Here is a 23,191-nt window from a genome sequence, read left to right as displayed (position 1 = left end):
AAGGAAAAGTGCCATCCTTCAATCCTGCTGAGTTGGATTAACCTTCAGAACTAAATCTGCTTTTTCAGCAGCAGAAGGTGAGTTTGGGGTCTATAAAAACCAGACAGAATAACTGAAGAAAGGAAGCTGAAAAGATATAATTATTAGATAGTCACTAAAGATAATGAGGACCTTTACGTGTGTATATTAAATATTTGACCAAAAGTCTGTTAATTCTTAAAGAATGTCATAGTTATTAATAGCGTTGCCTCCCATGGTGATTTTAGAAGTGAACTTTTCACGTGGGCTGAGCATGTTCAGTGAATTAGGTAGCATATTTCTACTTCTGCATTAAGAAATAGTAATGTATGGGGAAAGGTGTCAAAAGACCATAGAAATTTGACTGTAGGTAAATATCTTTGTCACACATTACATATCATAAATCAAACTTAATGTATCATTGATTACAGCTTTCCAAAGAAGAGAATTTCTTCTTTAGTGATTAAACCTACATATGAAAAAGAAAAAAAGTAAAATTGATTTTTCAACATAAGCCTTCTGGGCAATAAAAGAGACTTTATATCTGAGACTAAAAATAAAGCCTAATTCTAATTTGTTGAGGATTTCCAGACAGTTAAACATCATGAAATTAAATACAGATTGTTTCTGTCAAATCTCGCCAAATGGTGATTTGACAATGATTTGTTTCATTTGACTAAAAATAGGTAGACCATTTTAATGATTTAGACCCTCAATAATTATTTGTTTTCTATTTTGCTTTGTTTTGAAGTGTTTGTGAGATAGTTTTTTTGGTATCATTTTCTGTTGTCTTGAATCTTTTCATTTCAAAGCTAGTGTATAACTTGCAGTTGTGGAGGAAATGTTAGTTTGGCCTAAGTGTTCTAAATACCCATCTATATTTTCTTAATCAATTCTCTAAACTGTTTCCTTTTGTTTACATCAACAGAGTAAATAAAAAGAGATGAATAGGCTATTTTAACAACTAATTTTAGTAACTCTAGCTACTAGAGTTACAAATTATATAATGCTTTAATTCTAATACCATTAATAACATTATAAAATAAAATGTTATATGTCTTTTTTGGTCCTTAGTTTCATTATATCTATTTATAAATACATAGCTAAATATAGATGAACATCCAGAGAAAAAGAGACAGTAAACCAAAAATTAAAACAATATATAAAGGCACTTCCCATAGGAAAAAAAATGTAGAAAATTGTATTACCCTGGTATCTCTATGTTTCTTGGTTCTGGCAGTCTTCATCTTAAGAGCATGGTTTTTCATTTGTTTGTTTATTTTTATTAAAGTATAATTGACATATTCATTTCAGATGTATAATATAGTGATTCTACATTTATATAACTTACAATGCTATCACCACAATAAGTCTAGTAACCACCTGTCAACATACAAAGTTATTATGATACTATTGACCACATCCCCTGTGATGTACATTATACCCCTGTGACTTATTTATTTTATAACTGGAAGTTTGTACCTTTTATTCTCCTTCATCTTTTTTACCCATCCCTAAGAGCCTGTTTGAAGGCTAAAATTGTGGTGTCGCCAAGTTCTATGTAAATGACACCTCTCAGTCTGAGAAAACACTTGGAGAGAAACATTCTACTGAAAGCACGCAAAAAAAATGAAAGAACTAAAAGAAATAGTAGTTAGAAATAAACAAGGATATGTGCACTGTACATAATTAAGTTTTCTTTAAACAGGACGGTATAAGGCAGTTTGATTTTCTTCTTAGAAGAACACATGTACTTGGGACAAAATAAATCAAGGGAAAAGTATTAAGGAGTTAAAATCATTCCAGCAAATGATTTCCTTTAGCTATCTGGGAGATCAGAAAATGTGGTTAAAGCTGAATTTAACTCAACCAGACTTACCCCACGATTGAAAGGCCGATGAGCACCGCAGGTGATCTAGATGCTGACCTAGGAATATTCAACAAATTGAAAAAAAAAAATGCCGATAAACTTTAATACGTCCTACAGAAGTTTTTTGAATCTTCCCCTTTCATTTTCTGCAGGTGGTGAAAGAGATAAGAGAGTGTCAGTTTTCTGACTGACAATATACAACCAAAAGAGGTTTATGGAAAAGCCAAAAATAGAAAAGAGGGACAATTGCTTATGGATGTCCACTATGGTAATTGAATCAAATTGTGAGCAGAAGAAAGAGGAAAACACAAATGTTAAAGAATATACTTGTGGTGCATTAATAAGGATCAAAACAAAAGAATTTGTTTTTTTCTATGATTTATGTCATAATCCCCATTAGGACTATGGAAGATATGTTTCATTAGTGGTAGAATAATTATGAGACGGGTGAATTTTACATGTGTCCACAAATAAAATCAGAGATTAAAGGCATGATAAGGTAAATTCCTCACATCTTAACTTTCTTGGTTTTTTGTTTGTTTATTTTTTCTCAAAAAGTTACCTACCACATACACATAATTTTAAAAATATTGCCAATACTTAGGTTGACGTTTATATTTCTAAACTAAATTTTTGTGAGTATAAAAATATTGGCCACGTCGCCACATTCCCCCCACCACCAAAAAAAGCTTCACTTACTTTTCTTCATTTCTGATTGTAATAGCTTTAAGAGAAAGAATTTGGCAAAACAAATAAAGATCTGAACATAAGAATTGGGATACACCAAAAAACAAACAAACAAACAAAAAACTTTTGAGACACTGTGAAGATAAAAACTAAACTTAACTACAGAGTTATTTCTGGTATTTTTTTTTTTTCAAGTATCCAGGGAGTTTGCTAATGGGAGGTACGCCTCAGAAAATGTACATCTGTGAAAATGTTGGAACAAACTAATGCTTTTATTCAAGTGATTTTATTTCAATTCTAAGCCACAAGATATAAACTTTCATCAAAAATGGTAATCTATTTAAAATCAGAGCTATGTGGAATGTTTCATGTTTATGTATAACTTTGCTAGTAGACCCTCCTACACAAGGAAAATAATGTGCCCAAATTCTGTTATTTTTACAGTTTGTAATATATCAAGTACTAGTTCTACCCATCAGTTTCATATTCTTTAAATAGATAAAACTGAAAAAAAAAAAAGAATGAAGAAAACATAAAGACACTTTGAAAAAGTTACTTTCTAATTCCTTTTTTGGGAAGAAAGGATATCGGAAAAACTTAATTATGAAACATATTCTAATAAAAACAAAAAAGAATTTAAAGGAAAATATGCATTGCACACCCTTCTTACCCCATTGTTCCACTTTGCCTGTATCATTGGAAAGCTAAAGTACCTGGGAGGGGGCAGAGAAGGACTGGAAGCGAGGACAGTGGTGGGTGGTAATAAAGAAGGAAAAACTGATAGGTTTGATATGAAAATGTTGCGGTGATATATTAATCTGATATTGGGCTCAAAAAATCCAAGTCGGAAGACATTTGTGTTTCAATTTTCTTTTCAATGATCACTACAAATCAATGATCACTACAAATCAAATGATCACTACAAATTTACTGGACATAATAAATGTATGGCATCATTGAAAAAAAGATGAGGTCTGACTTTTTTTTTTCTCCTCCAAGGAAGGCTTGCCATCAACATGAGTATTTATCATGAAAGCTCAGCTACTTAAGATACAGAATACTGTGATAAAAAAAAAAAAGGCTAAGACACCATGTCACCTCAAAAGAAGAGAAACTTGGAATTATTACAGCCCCTTTTTGCTAAAATTACTGGAAGTAAAGTGAGAAGTAGCAATTCATAAAATTCTCAAATGGTAACTGTAAAATGATATTGAAACCAACATTTCATAATTTAAGAGTATAAGAATTAGCAAAAAAACAGGCTATAAACACTTAAATATGTGGTAGATATACATACATGTCTACTTATGTTTACGGGGAGTATCTATATACTATTTCAGAACATTTGGAAACAAAAAAGAAAACAGACATACATAAAAACTATATTTTCAGACTTCCTCAGAGGAAATGCTTCTCTAATTCATAGACAAAATAATGGAGTAAAAGAAAGTTATATCAAGCTACTGCTAATATAATTATTGCTATTCAAGTTTTCCAAATTGAATGGTTAATTCACTATTCCTGCAATAGCGAAAGGGACCTAAGATCAAACAATGGAGCCCACTGCTGCCTACATTCAGAAGCAATTTACAGACAAAATGTAGTTTCTGATATCAGATACATTTAAAAGTCACAGAATTTTGGAGAAAAAACTAGGACTATACAAAATGAAGTACTTTGTAATACTAGTACTAGAGATATTTTATAATACCAATTTAAAAAGTAAATTTTGAGCATTGGCTATTAGAAATTACTATCATATGAGTGTACTAAACATGAAATGATTACTGGCTAAAATTAATAGTTCAGAAGGACATCTAATGTCTTATGTGGGACTGTTTCTCAAGAGGGTATCCCATAATGATTTGCAAAATTATCAGATAATGGTAATAAGTTATTGATAAATCATTACATAAATACTATAAGTTTTTTTGGTATTTATACTGTAGTTTAGGAGAGGCTTTTTTCCCTTCAAATTTACTTCATGAGATTATGATTGACTTCAAGTTTTCTTTATAATTATTATTTCAATTAAGTATATCACATTAAGGCAGCTCTCTTGAAATATCCTAATTTTCCTGATATTCATGCAAGACAACAGATCAATTTTGGATCCAGAATTTTCTAAATCATAAGTTTTAGTCAGCATAATCTGATTTGGGATGATAACATATTTCTGCATTTAATGCTTAACTGAGGAGAACAGTAAAGCAAAAGACAGGTAATGAAAGCTTTGTTTTTCCTCCCACATCTTCATAACTTGGTTGGACATGATAGATTGGCTAGCTTATTGATTTAGGAATGATCAGCAATATTATTTTTCCTAAAGGAATATTAAGGTGATTTATAACTGATTAGAAAACTGATTCTAGCTTCCTGTGTAAATATGTACAAATTCATAAGTTTGACTCTCTTTCAATTTTTATCTTAGAAATATCTACTTATGCACACAGGGGATTTCAACTTTGTAGTTCCTCAAGCTGAATTCAATTCCTATTTTCATACTTATACTTTTTTACTGCTGGAGCAATAATAAAGTGTAATAGTTGAGGGCTAAGATATGGGTTAAAATATTGTTCGTGTCTTTCACTAGCTGTGGATTTTCAGTTACTGAAATGATCTGTCATGTTTCTAACATTTATTAAAAAGGGGTAATGCAATCTCTTATATTATAACTGATCTCTTAAGGTTTGGGTGAGAATTAAATATATTAAAATATACAAAACTCATAATGGTGCTTGTCAAATAATAAGCACCCAATAAATGTTAGCAGAGAATATCATTGTTGCATTATTTCTCAATTTGAATTCTTGTTTATACCATGGAATTAATAAATTCCTTCAAGGGTGAAATGTATGTGTTCAGTAACTAGTCATATTTGTTCCAATTTCTTATTAAAATTTTTCTCAAACTTTATTCAGTTATAATGTTTGTGGGGTTTTTCCATAGTTCATGGACTTAAATAACTATGTTAATGGAAAATGTATTCTTATCATTAATAAATGGCTCTGATGTGATCATTTTTTTCTACTGCCTTAAAAGTATGTAAATGATAATTAAAATTAAAACATTTGTCAGCTAAAGTCATCTCTTGTGCCTCTAGCAATATCTACACAGCGCATTCTACAATAGCACCTTATAGGAAAGCTTTCTATAGGTGACTGGAAGGAAATATTTAGAGGATGATGGGCCACTAGATCCATCAAAATTTAGTAGCATTAGGACAAAAGATGGCATAGACATGGCCATAAAAGAATGGTAAGACTGACACAGGTGAACGTCCAGGTGCCCATTCATCAATATTGTGGATACATTTTCTTGCTACTACTTTCTGTAACATTTGAAGCTTGAGGTACTTTACATGCCAGGAGAATGACTTTTACCCTAAGACTAGAAAACCAGCTAGGTTTCAAGAAAATGGAACAGGAAGACTCCCCCTAACCCAGAATTCTTCCACCCTTGTAAGTTGAATATAAGACATATATATTAAAATTTCACTGGAGATTTTAAATTTTATTATAATGAGTAGTGGTTAAGAATAGTAAGTTCTAAATTTATGGCAATATGAAATAATTCTTAGATCCTTAAGAGAATTAAATACCAAACAAATATATTTATATTTGCTCTCTGAGAAGATAAAATATCAATGAATAACAGGTGTGAAGTTTTGGTTTATAAGAGCACTCTCATTTACTATTCTGCTCTCATGTTCCTTATACAAAAGACCTTTCATTTCAACATTATTTGAGCATCAGCTATAATTATTTTATTTAGGATAATACTAACAGCTATAAAATTCCCTAACATACATGCGGATTCCAAGAAATAGAAATTTATTTCTTACTATATAACAGTTAAAAGGAAGTTTTCTATAGGAATCCTTTGTACTCTCTGCAGCTTTTCTCTAAGTAAATATAAAATTATTCCAAAATAAAAAGTTTGCTAAATAAAACAAAGTGAGTCTTCTTGGCCTGTGTTTGGCTTTTTTCAGGGCCCCAAATTCTTCCATTTTGCATCTTCATCTTCCAAAAGGGCCTCTTTTAATGTTTTCTCCTAGCCAGTATACGAGGAAAGAGAGATCTTTTGGGGAAGCACTCGCTGGTGAATAACTTTCCATTGATCTGAACTAGTCACATGGACACTCAGAACTGCAAGGCAAGCTGAGAAATACAGTCTAGATGTGTGCCTAGGAAAGAGAGGACAGAATTTGGTGAGGGACCATTAGGAACTGCCAGTCTTTCCTCTCATATATCAATTTGCATCTATCTTCCAATGCTTAGAAATACATCCATCTGCCTCTTCAACAGAGACAACCAAAATTCCCAACCAGTTACTGCATAAAACTCCAATTCCAGAATCTCTGGTGATAAAGAGCTTTTTCCATCGCACCCGATTTCTCTCCAGGAGGTTAAAGAACTTGAAAAATAAGCTCTCTGTCCTGATTTTTTCATCACATCCAATAGACAATGGTGGAGCAAAAATTTGGTAACTGGAAACTAACAAAACCCCTTCATTTGTAAAGGAAAGAATGGTAGATGGCCAACAGTCACTGGACCAAAAGATGATTGAATCCTCCTGGGCAGGCCCTGAGACACCCCTGCCCTGGCAGTAAAGACAGTACCTGGTTTTCCTGGCTGTCCTTTCTCAGAGAATTTTATGTCTATTGTTCTCCAGCATTTCTGGCTCTGTTTTCCAGGGGCTCTTTCTTGTCTATTGTCCTCCATGGGCCACCTCTGAAGTAGGAATTGAGGAGGATGGCCTCCTTGAAGGTTGTACTGCCTCATAATCTAGTTTTGTTGTGGAGTGAATATGGAATTCAAGGGTTTTATAGAGTCACATATTTTTATTTTTTTTTGCCAGGCTTCTTGTTTCTTTGGTAACACAACTCACTCAAAATATTAGCAGACATTGATCTAATCCCTTCAGTCAGTTATGTGTGCCAACAACCAGAGCCAAAGACATTTGAAGTTCTTTTCTAGACTTTATCCTCTGGTTTTTGTATTATCGTTGTTTTTGTTTGTTTGTTTGTTTTAATAAATAAATTATCTCTCTCTCTCTCTCTCTCTATCACCAGCCTGTGCCTCTCCACTCCAATCTCTCCTTGCAAAAAAACTGTATAATTCCTGTTAGGTGAAGTAGTACTACTAATGAGAGCTTCTGTTTCAGTTATTAAACAGTACAGTATTGTTAAAAATTCCTTCTCTTTCTCTGTATTTTATTATAGAATCTGTTTATGATGCTTCTTTAGGAGAAAAGACAATAAGGCATTTAAAAAATTGTTTCTAAAGCACTTAATCGTGTGACTACTGTGTATTTAAGTGCATCTGGATAATAGTGGAAGACATGAAAATTAATAGAAAATTGACTGAAAAAGCTGACCTCACATTATATCATAAAGACAAAGTGTTTTAATATTAAGTATGTTGTTCCAGTTGTCATTACCCCTGAAATATAGAGGTATAAAACAATGATTTTTTGATGCTTATAGAATCTGGTTAAAAAATTCAGATAAGGCACAGCAGGAACAGCTTGTCACTACTACACAGTGTTTGAGGTCTCTGCTGGGAAGACATGAGGCCTCAGGCTGATTCAATGCCTAGGAAAAGGAATCATCGAGAGATCTTTATATTTACATGGTTGGTGATTGACATTGTCCATCTTCTGGAACCTTAGTTAGTCTGTCAGCCAGAAAACCTAGGGGCCACTCCCTGTGGTCTTACTGTGTGGGATGATTTGGGCTTTCTCAGAACATGGTGACTAGGTTCCAAATGTGAGGGTGCCAAGAGAACATAACATTTTTATGCTATCATATTTGAAGTCATATAGTTTCACTTCTGCTATATCTTTTGGCTGAAGCAGGCATAAAGGTCTGCCCAGGTTCAAAATGAAGACCACAGACTCCACCACTTGTAGGAGGGGTGTCAAGTTTATATGGTAGGAAGAGCAGAATATGAGATATTGTTGCAGCCAGCCATCTTTGAGTATATACTTTATTCAAATTAGTCAATGTCTACAACATTTATTTCCCATTTTATATCTGCATTATTTACCTTCTTGAATATATCTGAATATGGTTATTTTCATGTGCACTCTTACTAAATTATGTTCTTTTAAGTCATTTATAACTTTTTTTAAAAGAAAGATAATATAATTGTATCAAATGTCAATATTTTTACAGATATCCCGACACAGAAGAAATCATTCACAACATGTCTTGAAAGATGTCATTCCTCCATTGGAACAATTGGTAAGTAATTCTTCCACTCCAATGTTGTATTATCTACCTACTGCTATAAAATGAATTACCCTAAAACTCAGCAACTTAAGCACACATTATCTCATGTTTTTGTGGGTCAGGAATCGGGCACAGCTTAGTGGAATCTCTTAGAGCAGTCTCTGAAAAGGTTGTAATCAAAGTTTGAGCCAGAACTGAGGTCACATCTGAAGGCTTGACAGGGGAAGGATCTGCTTTCAAGCTCATGTACATGCTTGTTGCCAGTATCAGTTCCTCCATAGGCCGCTCTCAGTTACCTGCCACCTGGGCTTCTCCAGCATGGCAGCTTGCTTCCTCAGACTATGCAAGTGGAGCAGGCAAGCAGTCTGCTAACAAGATGGAAGTTGAAATCTCTTGTAACCTAATCACAAAAGTGATAGCCCATCAACTTTGGCACATTCTATTGGTCAGAAGCAAGTCATTAAATCCAGTCTACACTCAAGGAGAAGGAGGTACACAAGGTTGTGAATAGCAGGAAACAGAGATTTGGGGCAGAGGAGAGGCTACTGCAAATTTTGACAGTTTTTTTTAAGAAAAATTAATACCTTAGTATTAGATCCTAAATCCATGGGAGTGGGGATTTTTTTTTTTCACTTTTGTTTCTTGTCATATCCTAATGACTAGAAGAATGCCTGAAACATTGTCAATAACATGAATAAATGGAATATTAAAGATATCTTAAAGACACATAAGCCCAAACTTTCTAATATATTTTAATGCTTTTTTTTGGTTAATGACCACCTTTTTGATAAATATAATGCCTTTTTTCTGCATGCTCATTCTTCCTGCTATATTTCACATCGGTTGACATTCTCCCAGTCCATCGGCTCACAGGTTACTGTACAGCGATGACTTTATTCCTATCTATTTCCTACTGTTCCTTTTCTATTATCTTTGGGCTTTCATTCTCAATATCAAAAATACTTCTTTTCTAGGTTCAGTTCTCTTATTTTCCTTTGCTTTCCATGTTCTAAATCCCTCATCTTCACGCCAGCTAATGCTCCATTACTTCTTTCTGCTTTAGAATATAAATTCTTTACAAGAATTGTCTACCTTTACTGTTGTTAAGTTCTGTCTGCCCTTTATTTCTTAAACCGACTTCATTTAGGATTTTATCCCAACCACCTCCTTTTAAGGTCATCAATTGCTTTCATGTTTCTAGACCTATCTGAGAATTAACCCAGTTGATAACATACATATTTTTCCCCCTAATCTGGCTACCGATAAACCACTTTCTCATGGATCTCCAATCAATTAAATGGCCACCCATTTTCTGTCTCCTTTGCTGGTTCTTCTTCATCTTGTAGCTCAGTTCTTAACTTTGTTCCTCCATATATATTCTCTAGAGCATCTCATTCAGTGTTATGGCCTTATACACCATGTTAACTAACCACTTCTCTAGGATGGAAAACTGCCCTAAACGCCAGCACTGTATATTGTGGTGTTTTCAATTATATACATCTAACATACTTCTCAAATTTAACGTATCCCAAATTGATTCTAATTTTCTCCCAAACTCAGTCTTCTCTGTTTCACAAGATGCTAACTCTATTTTTCCAGGTGCTTCAGTCAAAACTTTTAACTTTTAACTTTACTTTGAATTCTTTGTTTCTCTCATAAGGTAAAACTTAAACTTCAAGGAAACCTCTTAGCTCTATCTTTAAAATATGTCCAGAATCAGTTCACTTCTCATCACATTTATGCTATCATCACTTGCATGATTTATTTTAATATCTCCTAACTGATGTGCCCATTTTTACCCTTGCTCTCTACTTTTTATTTTCAACACAACAAACAAAGTGAACTTGTTAAACTATAAATTAGATTATGTTACTCCTTAGATCAAATTGCTCTCTGGCTTTCTATCTCTCCGAGGGTAAAAGCTCCAGTGGTTCATAAGATCTTACTGCTCCCAGCTACCTCTCTGGCCTCATTGTTTCCTTTTTCCTTCTGGCTTATTTTGCTCCAGCCAAGCTGACCACTTTACTTTTCCCACAGGACCACTGAACCTGTTTTCCTCTCTGCCTAGTACAAAATAATTTATTTGGTGCCCAGAAATTTGTAAGGCTCATTCCGTCATTTGATTTGTATCTCTGTTCAGATATCACCCTTTAAGATAGGTCTTTCCTAATCTCCCTTAAAAATAAACAAACTAAACCCCCACCATTTCCATCCACACTCTTTTTTTTACACTAAATTAATTTTATCCATAGAATTTATCTCCATATAGCACACTATAAAATGTATTTTTGTCAGTCATCTCATTAGAATGTTCTATGAGAGTAGAGGTACTGTTTCCTATGTTCATAACTCCATTCCCATGATTGTAATGATTGCTAGAACATGGTAAGAACTTAGTAAATACATATCGAACGAGTGCACAAATGAAACAGGTGGTGGCTCTGGATTTTACTTCCCAGTTTATGATACACAGATCTATACTTATATACATTCTCTTTATTCACTCACCCTATATCTTCAAGTGCTAACCAGTCATTTGTTCTAGTATGTCTCAATGTCATTTCAAAAGTGAAATCTCCCAAACCAAATCCATCATCGCTTTCTTCCCATACTGATTCCCCTTTCCACTGCAGTAGCGAACATTCATCTGGGCTTAGAATACATTTTATTTGGATCCTTTATTTTCTGTATGACCCTTCATATAAGTCACCAGTTTCTGAAGCAGTTTGTCCACAATGGATGTGGTCCCCATGTTTTTCTCCACATGTACACGCATACTCTTGCCCAGGCTTTGAAATACTTTTGATATCTCCTACCCTGTACTCAGTGCTTCACAGAATCAACCCCTTTTCCACTGATCCTATGCAGCAATTCCACACCAACCTTCTTTAAACAGCACCTTCACTCTTTCATTCTCCTTGTCAAAACCTCCAGCAGCTTCCTATTCTCTATAGCATCAAGTCTATAGACCTCTCTCATGGTACTTGATTTACCTTATTTATCACCTACTCCCAAATACATACCCTCAAGCCAGCAATAGTAACATGATTAAGGTATGGCTCACACTGAAGGAGCCTGGATTTTCTGTAACAATTATAGTTCCTTTATCCCACCACTCTTTTGTGTTGTTCACTCTTATTTCATGGGTAATAGACTTGTTCCATGGCTAGACTGTTAATGTGTTAAAGTTAGGGGTCATGACTTGTATTTTCTTTATTATATCATACGTGCCCTTCCATTGCTTTTGGCACTAGTGTTTGTTCAGAAAGGCCATGTTTGTCAATTGATTTAATAATAAGATATTAAAGGTATATTAAAATAATATTGTTGGTTGCAGATATTAAATAATATATGCCTGCTCTCCATAGTGAAAGCCAAACTTTCAATTTAATTCGATGTAACAATATCTTGTTTTCAAAATAATTACTCGGGTCACAACTTAGAGAACATTTCCTCTGGGAAGTATTTCTGAGTTCTCAAATTTGACTTAGGCAAGCCTTCTTTATTCTGCCTCCCTATAGCTGCTTGGTTTTGCTTTATCTCTAAATTGCCTCTATCTTTAATCACACTAAAATTGCCTGTTTCCTTTTCTATCTCTTACTGAACTGTTATGCTATTTGAGGAGAAGGCTATGCCTCATTCACTGGTTTACTATTTGGACTTTATATAAGGTCTGGCACAGTATAGTCGTCCAGTAAATAGAAAAGTAATTGTGTTTCTTTTCCACAAATTTGGATTATAGAACAAATAAAGCGCATATAAATCATTATAAAAGTCATTTATTTTAAATATAGCAAATGTAGATGCTGGTCTGAAGTATTCGATGAAACATGGCAAACAGACTGAAAATGGAGCTATGTGACTGTGTATATGTAATATAAATATACATGTGCAATTATATATAATTATATATGTATAAATATATATGCAATTATATGCAATTATATTTGGACAACGCCTTAAGATATCTCAAACATTTTGCATAATACATGTATTAATTATAAATTTTCAAAATTCAAATTATGGCTATTAGTAAAATTTAATCAATAACCAATGCTGTTTTTGCGCTATACTTATATATCAAAAATAGACTAATGTTAAAGAAATAATAGAATATTTAGAAATGTTTTTCTTAATTTGCTTTTCTAACATTAAGGTTATTTGTTGTTTAACTGGCCTGGTTGGCTGTCTTGACTTTGCAGCCTCAATTCTTAACAAACAAAATTCATTTTGAATATTCTAAATTATGAATAGCATATTACTAGATAATACATCTATGTTCTCAATGCTCTATTCTAGGTCCGAAAGGTGGCATTGACACTGTTAAATGGAAGGAAAAACAATAATTTGTAAACTCTTTAGTTTGTAATCTCTCTAAATCTCATTCTCTATCTCTATCTTTCTTTGTCTCTCTCTCTGTCACACATACACACAGACACACACACACACACACACACAGCTCTAGAAACTTTTGGAACTACAAACCAAGTTACTTCCTATTCTTGACTTGAGTTTCCTGGGCTCCTCTCTCTGAGTACTTGTTTATCTCACTTTGTCTTGTGAACACAGGTTATCTTCCATTTTTATCCATCAATTTGTACTCGCATTACATTGCTTATTTAACGTGATTTTAAAAGCAGAAATGCTTATCTTTTCCCACAGCTCTTATGTATGCATTATTCCATTATAATGAGCAATGCCAAAATAACCACCAGTTCTCCCAAACAGCAAATTCTGATTAATTTTTAACTATCCATTACCATTTACACCAAAACTTGAATTATTCCTACAACATTTACTTTACATCTGACTAATCTAACCTTATATATATATTTTACTTAGACTCATATATTTTTTTTCACAAATCTGGCATGTTCTATTTTCTATCTCTGCAACCCTCCTTCTTTCCCTCATGCCTCAGTGTTACTTCCAGGGTCATCCATATGTTTTTGCAGTAGTTTCCTTTGGTAGCATATACCAGTATGAGCTACTATATATGAAGTAATAGACATGAAAATACTTTAGAAAATAATAAAATTATTTAAGTTGATATTATCATTCATTATTTTTATAATATGGATTTTTGAGATTATTTATGTCCAACAGTTGATGCTATATAAATCTCACTTCTTTTATCTCTCATATTCAGAACTTCTCTGAGCATTTTCCAAGAATCATAAGGGGCCTTTGCTTTAAGCATAACTGGCAAAAGTATATTATTGGATCCATCTCCTTTGGAGGAAGATGATTCACTTTACAAAAGTGGAATCTGCCATGGTGGAGTTCCAAAAGATGCTATCTTCCTTTGGTGATCATGCTTTATCTGTCAACATACCCTTTAATAAAGTAGATTGTGATATATGTGTTTAAACAGAAGCATAATGCTTTTCTTTTGAATAGTGTCAAAAATACATTTCTAATTGGAATCTAAAATCTCATGGTGGAAACTACTCAGTTCACTGACAGGTGACATCATTTATGCCACATGGTATGCAAATCCATATGCTATCAACGCAAGAGACCTAAATTTTTTTCTGAGAATCCATGTGGGTGCTTAACGAGTGCTACAAGGCGGCAATGATTTTAAACAAGAAATGTCAAATATACTAATATGTGTTTGTTTCCTGGTCTTGTATATGCCATATTATAACTGTTCATGAGATCTAATTATTTTCAGGGCACTTTCCCTTCTTCCCCTAAAGAAATGTTTGAGAAAATAACCCTGTTTATAACATGTTAAATCTTTATCATCTTTATTTTTATCAAAAGAGTATAACATGTTAAATCTTTATCATCTTTATTTTTATCAAAAGAGTATAAGACATGGCTATGGATATCTCTGCAGGAGTCAAAAGCCTGTGGCAGTTTTCAGAGAATCATCTGCTACCTCCTGAGCTAGGAGGATTTGGAGGACAGAGCTCAGGAAGTTGCCATGGCTTGAGGGCAAAGCAGGTTTCTGCAGATAAACCTTAAGTCACAGATTCTACCTTTTGGAGCCAGATATCATTTTGTGGATTAATTAATACGTGTGAGGGCTTTGAGGATGAAAGGCACTGTGAACATACAGTGTTTTCTTTTTTTAAAAACAAAAGACAGCCACTTTGAGGGAATAATCTCATTGATCAGGCTGTGCTTTCTTTAAATTGCAAAAAATTCCAAAAGCTCTTTAGTCTTTCAAAATTCTACTTTGGTAAGATAAAATTAGGTTTTCTAAAATAACATCCTCCCAGATCTTCAAGCTGGTAGTATGTTAATAATAAATTATATAATTTGATAACTCCAATAAAAACCATCTCCAAGTTTTTATTGTTTCTTGTGCCCTTTTGTTCAAATAGGGATGTGTTTATGAATGTCAGTATTTATTGAGGCTATCCCTGTGCTAGGTGCTGTGCTAGTTTGGGGTATGCAATGATGTGCTAAATACTCATGTTCTTTTCTTAAGGAGCTTTCAATCTAGAGGTAAAGTATTCAACAGGTAAAGGAAGGAATTATTCTGTAAATGAAAATTAAAAGCATGCTTTGACAGCAGAAAAACAAGTTTTTATGAAAGAGGAAGCGCCTATCTTGGAGTAAGTAGTCATAAATCACTCATTGAAAGGAATATTTAAACTGAGATTTTCAGGATGGATAGAGTTTGTCAAGCAAAAAAACTGGAAGAAGAATGATACAAAGAGAAGGAACAGCAAGTACAAAGGTGTGGAGGTCAGAATAAAGTTGTTACATTTGAAAAAATTACAAGAATCGCACACTGGGTAGAATAGAGAAATACACCAGCGGCAGAGGGAGGCAGTACTCAGCTCATGAAGGACCTGGAAGCGATGGTAAGTTTAGAAGCCATTAATATGCAGAAACAGTCACAATAAGTTCTCCCATCCAGGCCCATATTTTAAACTCTTTTAGCCCTAGAGTAGAGAAAAAGAATATACACGACAGCAACAAAAAGGCTATTAACATTGAGCAATCCTTTCTTTCTACTGTCTAGACTGAAATTAGGTTATAACGAAACAATGAATTATGCTAATAAGTTGCCCAGGCAGTAACCAGGAAGGCTATTCTCACTGAACTCCACTGACAGGCAAATAAAGAGCAACATATTTAAATCAAGGACACAAAGAAATAAAATTCAGGAAAGAAGAGAGAACCTGAAGATTGGGAAGGAGAGGTGAGATATAGGAAAAGCCTCCAGAAGACTAAAGAAATCTCTTGAGACACAAAGAGGTGCCTTTATCAGCCCGTTTCCCAAACAGAATCTGGATTTTTTGGTGTGACCAAAAGAAATACTCTGGATACAAGATGAAAGGCTCAGAAAGGAGGTTATGGGGTTTTTAAATTTTCAAATAGCAGCTTTTTCAAGATGACATTTTGATGAGTTAGGGGTAAATAAATTAGAGACATGTGGTAAAATTTCCCTTGAAATACATAGAAGTTTAAAATGATGGCGAAAAGCACTTGGCAAAACATAATATATACTTTGCCAAACCTAACATTTGAAAAATTGTTCAAGGTATTCAGCAGAACCCTAAAGCCCAACATTTTCTCTCATCTGGAGTGAGAGAAAGTAAGAGAAAGAGAATATCCATGAAATCATTGAGCTACATATACACTGATGGTTATAAATAAGTTGCAACGAGCAAACCATGCCTAACTTTGGGACTTAAAATCAAGACCAGCTTCTCATGAACTTCTTGGAGAATGCTTAGTTGACCCTTCCCAGGCACCACTCGTGCATGATGTAGAATCATTTTTCTTTACTTTTCTTTTACTCTCCTTTTCATGTAATCATTGTATTTAATTTGAATTTTGGTTTACCACTTTTAAAAAATATGTATACAATAAATTTTGTATTTACATTAGGCAAAATATTACAATTCATGTCTCTAAAAACATCACATTTCATTCTCTAGCTATATGTATGGTAGTTCTATAATTAAGCATTTATATTTTTTAATTAGTACCTCGTATGATATATAGATAAACTGAATTTTTAAGATAATTTTTTTCATTGTTTTAATTTCTGTTCCTAATGGATTGTGTCCACAGCAAGTCTACACACATGGTTAGCAGATCTTTTATAGCAAAAAAGAGATAGTATAGAAATAATTGAAGACTAAGAATAAAAATGTAAGCAATGAGGTCCAAAAAAGAAAAGTGCAATCTAAAGTGGTACAATCTAAAGACAATGTCATGAGAAGAAAGGCCAACTGAGTTATGGTAGAATGAATATGTTTGAGAGCTCTCATATCCAGCTTGGTGATTATAGTTAATAATATTGTATTGTATACTGGGCATGTGCTAAGAGAGTAGGTCTCAAGTACTCTCATTACAAAATAAGATAAGATAGCTTTGTGAGGAGATGGATATGTTAATTAGCTTGACTATAGTAATCATTTCACTATGTATATGTATAGGAAAGCATCATGTTGTATACCTTAAATACGATTTTTATTTTTAAAATAGAATATATATATATATATATATATATATATATAAGAAAGCCAATGGCAAGAAGACAGATAGTTATATCTATTTCTGTGGGTAGTAGAGAAGCAAAGAAAATTAAGAAGAAAAGAACCAGCATTTGGGGGTAAAACGATGTAACCAGGTATGTCCTCATTCTGAGCTTTGTAATAGAAATCATCAAAACAAACAAGATTATCAGCAAAGTACTGTGATCTATTAAAACTTCAGAAAAAGTAAAATTCTTCATTATTAAATATGAAAATAATTAAATGCTAAACCTGAAAATTATACTAGCCCTGGATTGTAGTTACAGAAATGATGCAAAATTTTCCTAGAAGCAGACCAGACAGTTATAGGAAGTTTCACAGGGTATACTACTTTGAGTGGCTCACTCAAGTTTGGGGCTGTGACTTATTTCAGTTTTGTGAGTCTAGAAAAATTATGTTTATTAATATTATCAGAGCTTACAGAAATAATGCTCTATAGGGACTATAGATCTCACAGTAACCAAATTTGTAGGAGTCTGATGTATAAAATATAATTCTGATTTATAAATTTATAATAGTGGTTATACAGATGCTAACTATTTAAGTCACCCATGTTCTACATCAAAGAACTTAAGAAGCTGAATTAGGAGTCAAAGGGTTGCCAACAAACACAGAATCAGAACAAAGGGGAAAAGAACAAATGTTGTAAGGCACAGGGGATTTGTGGTTCTGGTGTGCCAATCCCTTCTTATCAAAATCTGGTAAAAGTCTTAGATTTGGTTCATTTCCATTTATAAACATGTATTTTAATAGAATACTTTTGGTGTTGATGAAAACCTATTGTTTTCTATTCTACTCCTTTTATCTGAGAACAGTGTGAAGCCTTCATATAAAAAATTGCAATGTCTGTACTTATGATTACAGGCTAGTCTTTCTGCCACGGCTGTTACATTAATCAAAGGTTGTCTTCTGCTCTCCTGCCTTGTCTATTGCTTCCAACTTAAGTTGATAAACAGGTGCTATCTGGCTATCCTACTGCCATTCATTCTTTTCATCTGTATCTGCACAGTTGTGTGTACTAAGTACTTCTTCAATGCTAGCAGACTGGCTGGCATCCAATCTGGACAAATTGCTGAATTTTCCTGTCGTTTAACATTAAATAGGGCTTCTAAGGGACATTGGACAGATAGCTCAAGAAGCGAGATTCAGCACCTAAAACTTAGTTGACATTTCTCAAGTATACATAGTTTAGAGAGTGTCACTACCTTAAAGATCTTCAAGTTGGCCCAGAATTTGTCATATAGCATCCTAAACTTAGACTTAAAGCCATACATAATTTTGTAGATTACGAGAGACAAGACTTTCTGAGTCCCAAATGACCAACATACTCACCTGTAGTTTATACATCATTGTCCTTTCAAACCATGGGATTAATGTAAAATAGAAATAACTAGAATAATTAATATGGTACCCTATATAAACACACATAAAAAATACATAGCAATCTTCTGCTTGCCCTAATACTTCTTTTAGCTCCTACGAGCTTCCCAGAATAACTGATTCCTAGCGCCTGGAACATAGGTATTTCAAAGGATAATGACAAGGAATAATAAAGTAATTAAATCTACCTTGTGGAAGCTTTGCTTGCCAGCATGGGACTTAAAATAATGCAGTAGTTTCAGTGCGGAAAGCTTGTTTGGAATTTTCTATTTCAGGGCAAAGACCAGTGTAAGTCCCTGAGATGGCTTGGGAGGAGTATAGTACCCAGTCCCCACAAAAGAGGAACAGGAGTAGCTTGAATGTGAGCTCACAAGGATATAAGCCTCGATAAGATTAAGACTGTCCTATTAATCTTTGCAGTCCCATTGTGAGCAGAGCAGGTGTATTTAAGTGGATGGGGATGTTACTAATTGAAAATTTGTTGAAAGAATGAATGACTGTCCATCAAGTATGAAAGAGACAATGGAGAGTAATAAACACCTGATTTCAGAAGTTGTAACATGTGCCTGATGGTTGTACATGTATATAACTACATGTAGAAATATGCCTGCAGACACATATAGGTTTGTAAAAATATACATGGTAGTGGTAGATGTAGTAGGTAAGAGTACATAGCAGAAGAAATATTAGCTTCTTCTAATGACACTGAAGGCAGGTTGGACTTTGAGAGATGATATGAAAGAAGATAATGAACTTGCTATTGACCTCTTCCTCTTTCCTATTTTCTGGGACTTCTGTGCGGTCATGCCTGGCAATTATATTGTATTGACTTAAGATCATGAGAAATGGCTCAGCCTGTCCTATGGCAATGTTGTCACATTAATAGAGTCTTAATATGAGAAATCCAGCCCCTGTCCTCAATATCAGGTATCTTAAAAGGTCTAGCAGTGTCCGGAGGAACACTGCTTATGTATTTCAGGAGAGAGAATTTCAAGGTATATAACTCAAGCCTGCTTATGTTGATTTGTTCCTGCAAGAGTATTAGATCTTTGTTTTCATATTTCTCTTCGTTTTTAGAGAAGTGATCATCATTAATACATTTCTGGGTACTAAATGTCTATGCAATGGTCATTAAGTGAATATTTGAGGGGTAAGAAAGGCAATATTCTTAGCTGAAAATGCATGCATCAATTTTTGTGATTGGTTGAGAGGTTTGGTAGTTTTTTGGTATAAATTCAGGCTTTTGGTAACTATTTTATTTTCATCAGAAGAAAGCTTAAACAAACCAAATTTTGTCCATGGTTACATGACAAAATTTCTCAATATACATTCATAAGGAAAGGACCCCCCCTCCCCAACTTCTAATGCTAATTGCTACTGAAAACATCTTTCTTCCAAACATTTGTAGAAACCAGTGCTGCCCAGAGTTAAACACTGAACTTATTATATGTGTTTAGAGGGTAGACAAGATTTCTTGGCACCAAGAGAAAGCCTCAGTATACATAGAAGAAAAGGTAGGAAAAGCAAACAAATAGATGTATGCAAATACAAAAAAGGCATCATTGAACATCATTATTCTAAAAATTGTGCAAGAGAGCTTCCTTAGACTCTTCTACACTTGTGGAGCATATCCTGAAGTATAATAAATTTTGGGGAAATGTAGATACATGAAAAATACTCTAGAATTATCATAAGTCATCCTTATTTATTCAAAAACATGTTTGTCAAATATATTTTGAAGGTCAAGTATTGTGCTTTGCATTAGAAATACAATAATGAACAAGTCAGAAAAGATCTTACCTATATCAGAGTTAGTCTATAAATAGCCAATTCCCTAACTGGTAAAATTTTAGTGGTTTGGGAAAACTCATTTACCCCCAAAATCTCTTCCTTACACCTATCCTAGTGCAGATGAATTGGCGGGGGGCGGGGGGCGGGGGGGACTTGTTCCTATAAAGATTTAAATAAATATTTAAATAGACATTTATTCATCCACTCATTTGTTCAAACAATATTTATTATTGTGACTATTCGTGCCAGCAAGTACTCTAGGTGCTGGGAATTCAGATGTGAAAGGTAAAGTCACAGCACAGATGCATATACAACCAAATAAGTGGACAATTACAATATGATCCAATAAAAGCTGTGACAGTGACAATGGCGAATGAAAATGGAGATTCAGTATAGGGGTATCTAAAAGACATTGCAGAAGAATCGTGGAAGGACTCTCATACAACAAGCAGATTGCATTTTAACATAGATTTAATATATTTAGGAGTTTGTGAGATGGAGACATGGTGGAGGTAGAGTATTACAGTCAGGGGAAAGTATATGGAGTGGCACTGAGGAAGTATGGTCCTTTGATATTAGGCAGGTAACTTCCTAAAGCTTTTAGCATATAGCATAGAGAAGGTGTCAGCAATTCACCAAGATGAAAAGATGGAACACAGAGAAAGACTTGATTGGGGAGTGTGGGACAAGGGGAAGGTAGAAACAGAATGCTTAGAAATTAAAACACCTATTATAGACTTTTCTGGAAGTCTATTTTCATTTATTTACCTTAGAACTTCACAAAACCTCTGTGGACTAGTGAATTATTGAGTCTCTTTTAAGAAACCTACAGATATATTAGTAGTAAAAATGAATAAACACAAATAGAAAAGTAAGCAAACCTATATCGGAGAAGAATTAATGAGATATTGCTACACAGTATCTCTTGGTAACAGAAAAAAATGCATGAAATATTATTGGTTTAAAAGCTCTTCCGTGATTCAGAAGGCTGTTACCTAGTTCTACTGAATTCTTCTCGATCCATTGCCTCAGGAGGTACATGAGGAAGTGAGGGTGAGGAAAAAAAACCTTATTTTTGAACTCTTCCAAGGATGATCGGGAAAATTAAGGAAGACATTAAATCTGTCTTTGTTTTGCCATTGTTAATCAATTTTGTAAGAAAGTGACTTCAATGCCCAGAAGGAGAAGTGAGTAAAGGTGTATCACTATCTAACAAATCATTCACATTATTCTTTGTAATCTTTCTTTTGAATATTAGGGGCTTGTAATGACTATGATCTTTCAGGCACTTCCCATAAGCTATATATGCATTATTAATGAAGTTCTATGCCTGGAAACTTCTATCACTGCAAGGTCTATTGGAAAGCATAAGCTCATTTAAACTAATAATGTATGGGAGTTTGTCACAGTTTTAACATATGCGTTCTTCTTGCAGATGGTTGAAAAAGAAGGTTATCTTCAAAAAGCTAAAATTGCAGATGGAGGAAAGAAACTAAGGTAATAAAAGTTCTTTAATATAACTATGCTAGTTCCCCATCTCCTCAATTTGTGTCACCATAACTGTTTGGAAAGGCCCTATGGTACAAGACCAGACAACACCCTGCTATCACGACGATCATTATTTTTACTATAATTATAGTTTTCCAATAAAGTATTACATTCTATATTATTGCACATAATACATAAATGCAGTGCTCTTGTAATCCCGGGACTTGAAATCTTAAAAAAAAAAAAAGTAATAAAAATAAGATAATGGGTCTTGATTTCTGGGGTTAACAGAGTGGAGGATGAATGGACTCATTCTGTAAAATATAAAATTTCTCTACAACACTTTGGGTGCACAGTTTTTTAAGAATCGAGGATTTGAAATACATTTGTTGTCCAAATAAAAATTATGTGAGAAAAACGAAAGAAAAATAAGATCATCTGTCAGATAAAAAGTTGGAAGTTGCTACATTTGGTGGTGAGTTAAGCATAGAGTAAATGAGAGAAATTCAAAAGGTAATAAACATTTTCCAGTAAACAACAGAAACACTTTGAAGGAAAAAATAAGATTAATAGGGAGTAGAGAAAGATGCTAGAATATTGTGTGTGTAGTATTCAGAAACAATTATCTCCATTTTAGAATATTTCCTATTTGTCACATAGGTCCTATAACAGTTAATCCCTGAATAACACGGGGTCTGGGTCACCCCTTCCTGCGCAGTCAAAAAGCTGCGCAACTTTAACTCTAAAGTCGGCCCCTAGCATAGGCAAATTCAACTAACCTTGGACTGAAAACAGTATTTTCAGTCCATGGTTGGATTCCCCAGTGGGGAAACTGCTGTTGAAAATGCAAAAATACTGCTTTCCCTCTGCTTGGATTAGCAGAGGTGGACCCAAAGGTAGGAAGGGCTTATTGTATTTACTGAAAAAAATCCTGCTGTTTGTGGACCCATGAAGTTCAAACCTGTGTCCTGCTAGGTGATATGCAAGCTACAAAGGTATGTAAAAAGTGCTCAAATCAGGAGATGTGGCATTTACTCATGACTGTATTATTAACAGTTAAAACCATAAAGAATAAATGTACTAATTAGCTACACAATGGGACACTTGTTAATTGTATAATACAATTCATTACTAGAACGGCGCTCTGGCCAACACTAGAAAAAGAAGTATGTTTTTGTTTGCTTTTTGATCACTATAATGACATATGTATATATT

At 33.9% G+C, this 23,191-nt stretch overlaps 1 protein-coding gene across 1 annotated transcript in view; it reads left to right on the top strand.

Moving 5' to 3' along the window:
* Positions 1-23,191, top strand: part of ARHGAP15 (Rho GTPase activating protein 15) — a 592,609-nt gene that overhangs the window by 66,585 nt on the left and 502,833 nt on the right. The window contains exons 4-5 of the mRNA XM_011354472.2: positions 8,754-8,822; positions 21,924-21,985. Coding sequence (XP_011352774.1) covers positions 8,754-8,822; positions 21,924-21,985 — 131 coding nt within the window. The remainder of the gene's footprint in view (positions 1-8,753; positions 8,823-21,923; positions 21,986-23,191) is intronic.

Source organism: Pteropus vampyrus, unplaced genomic scaffold (assembly GCF_000151845.1).
Source record: "Pteropus vampyrus isolate Shadow unplaced genomic scaffold, Pvam_2.0 Scaffold17, whole genome shotgun sequence".
NCBI classification, from domain to species: Eukaryota; Metazoa; Chordata; class Mammalia; order Chiroptera; family Pteropodidae; genus Pteropus; species Pteropus vampyrus.
The sequence above is the reverse complement of the archived record's forward strand: the minus strand, read 5'-3'. Positions and strand labels throughout refer to the sequence as shown.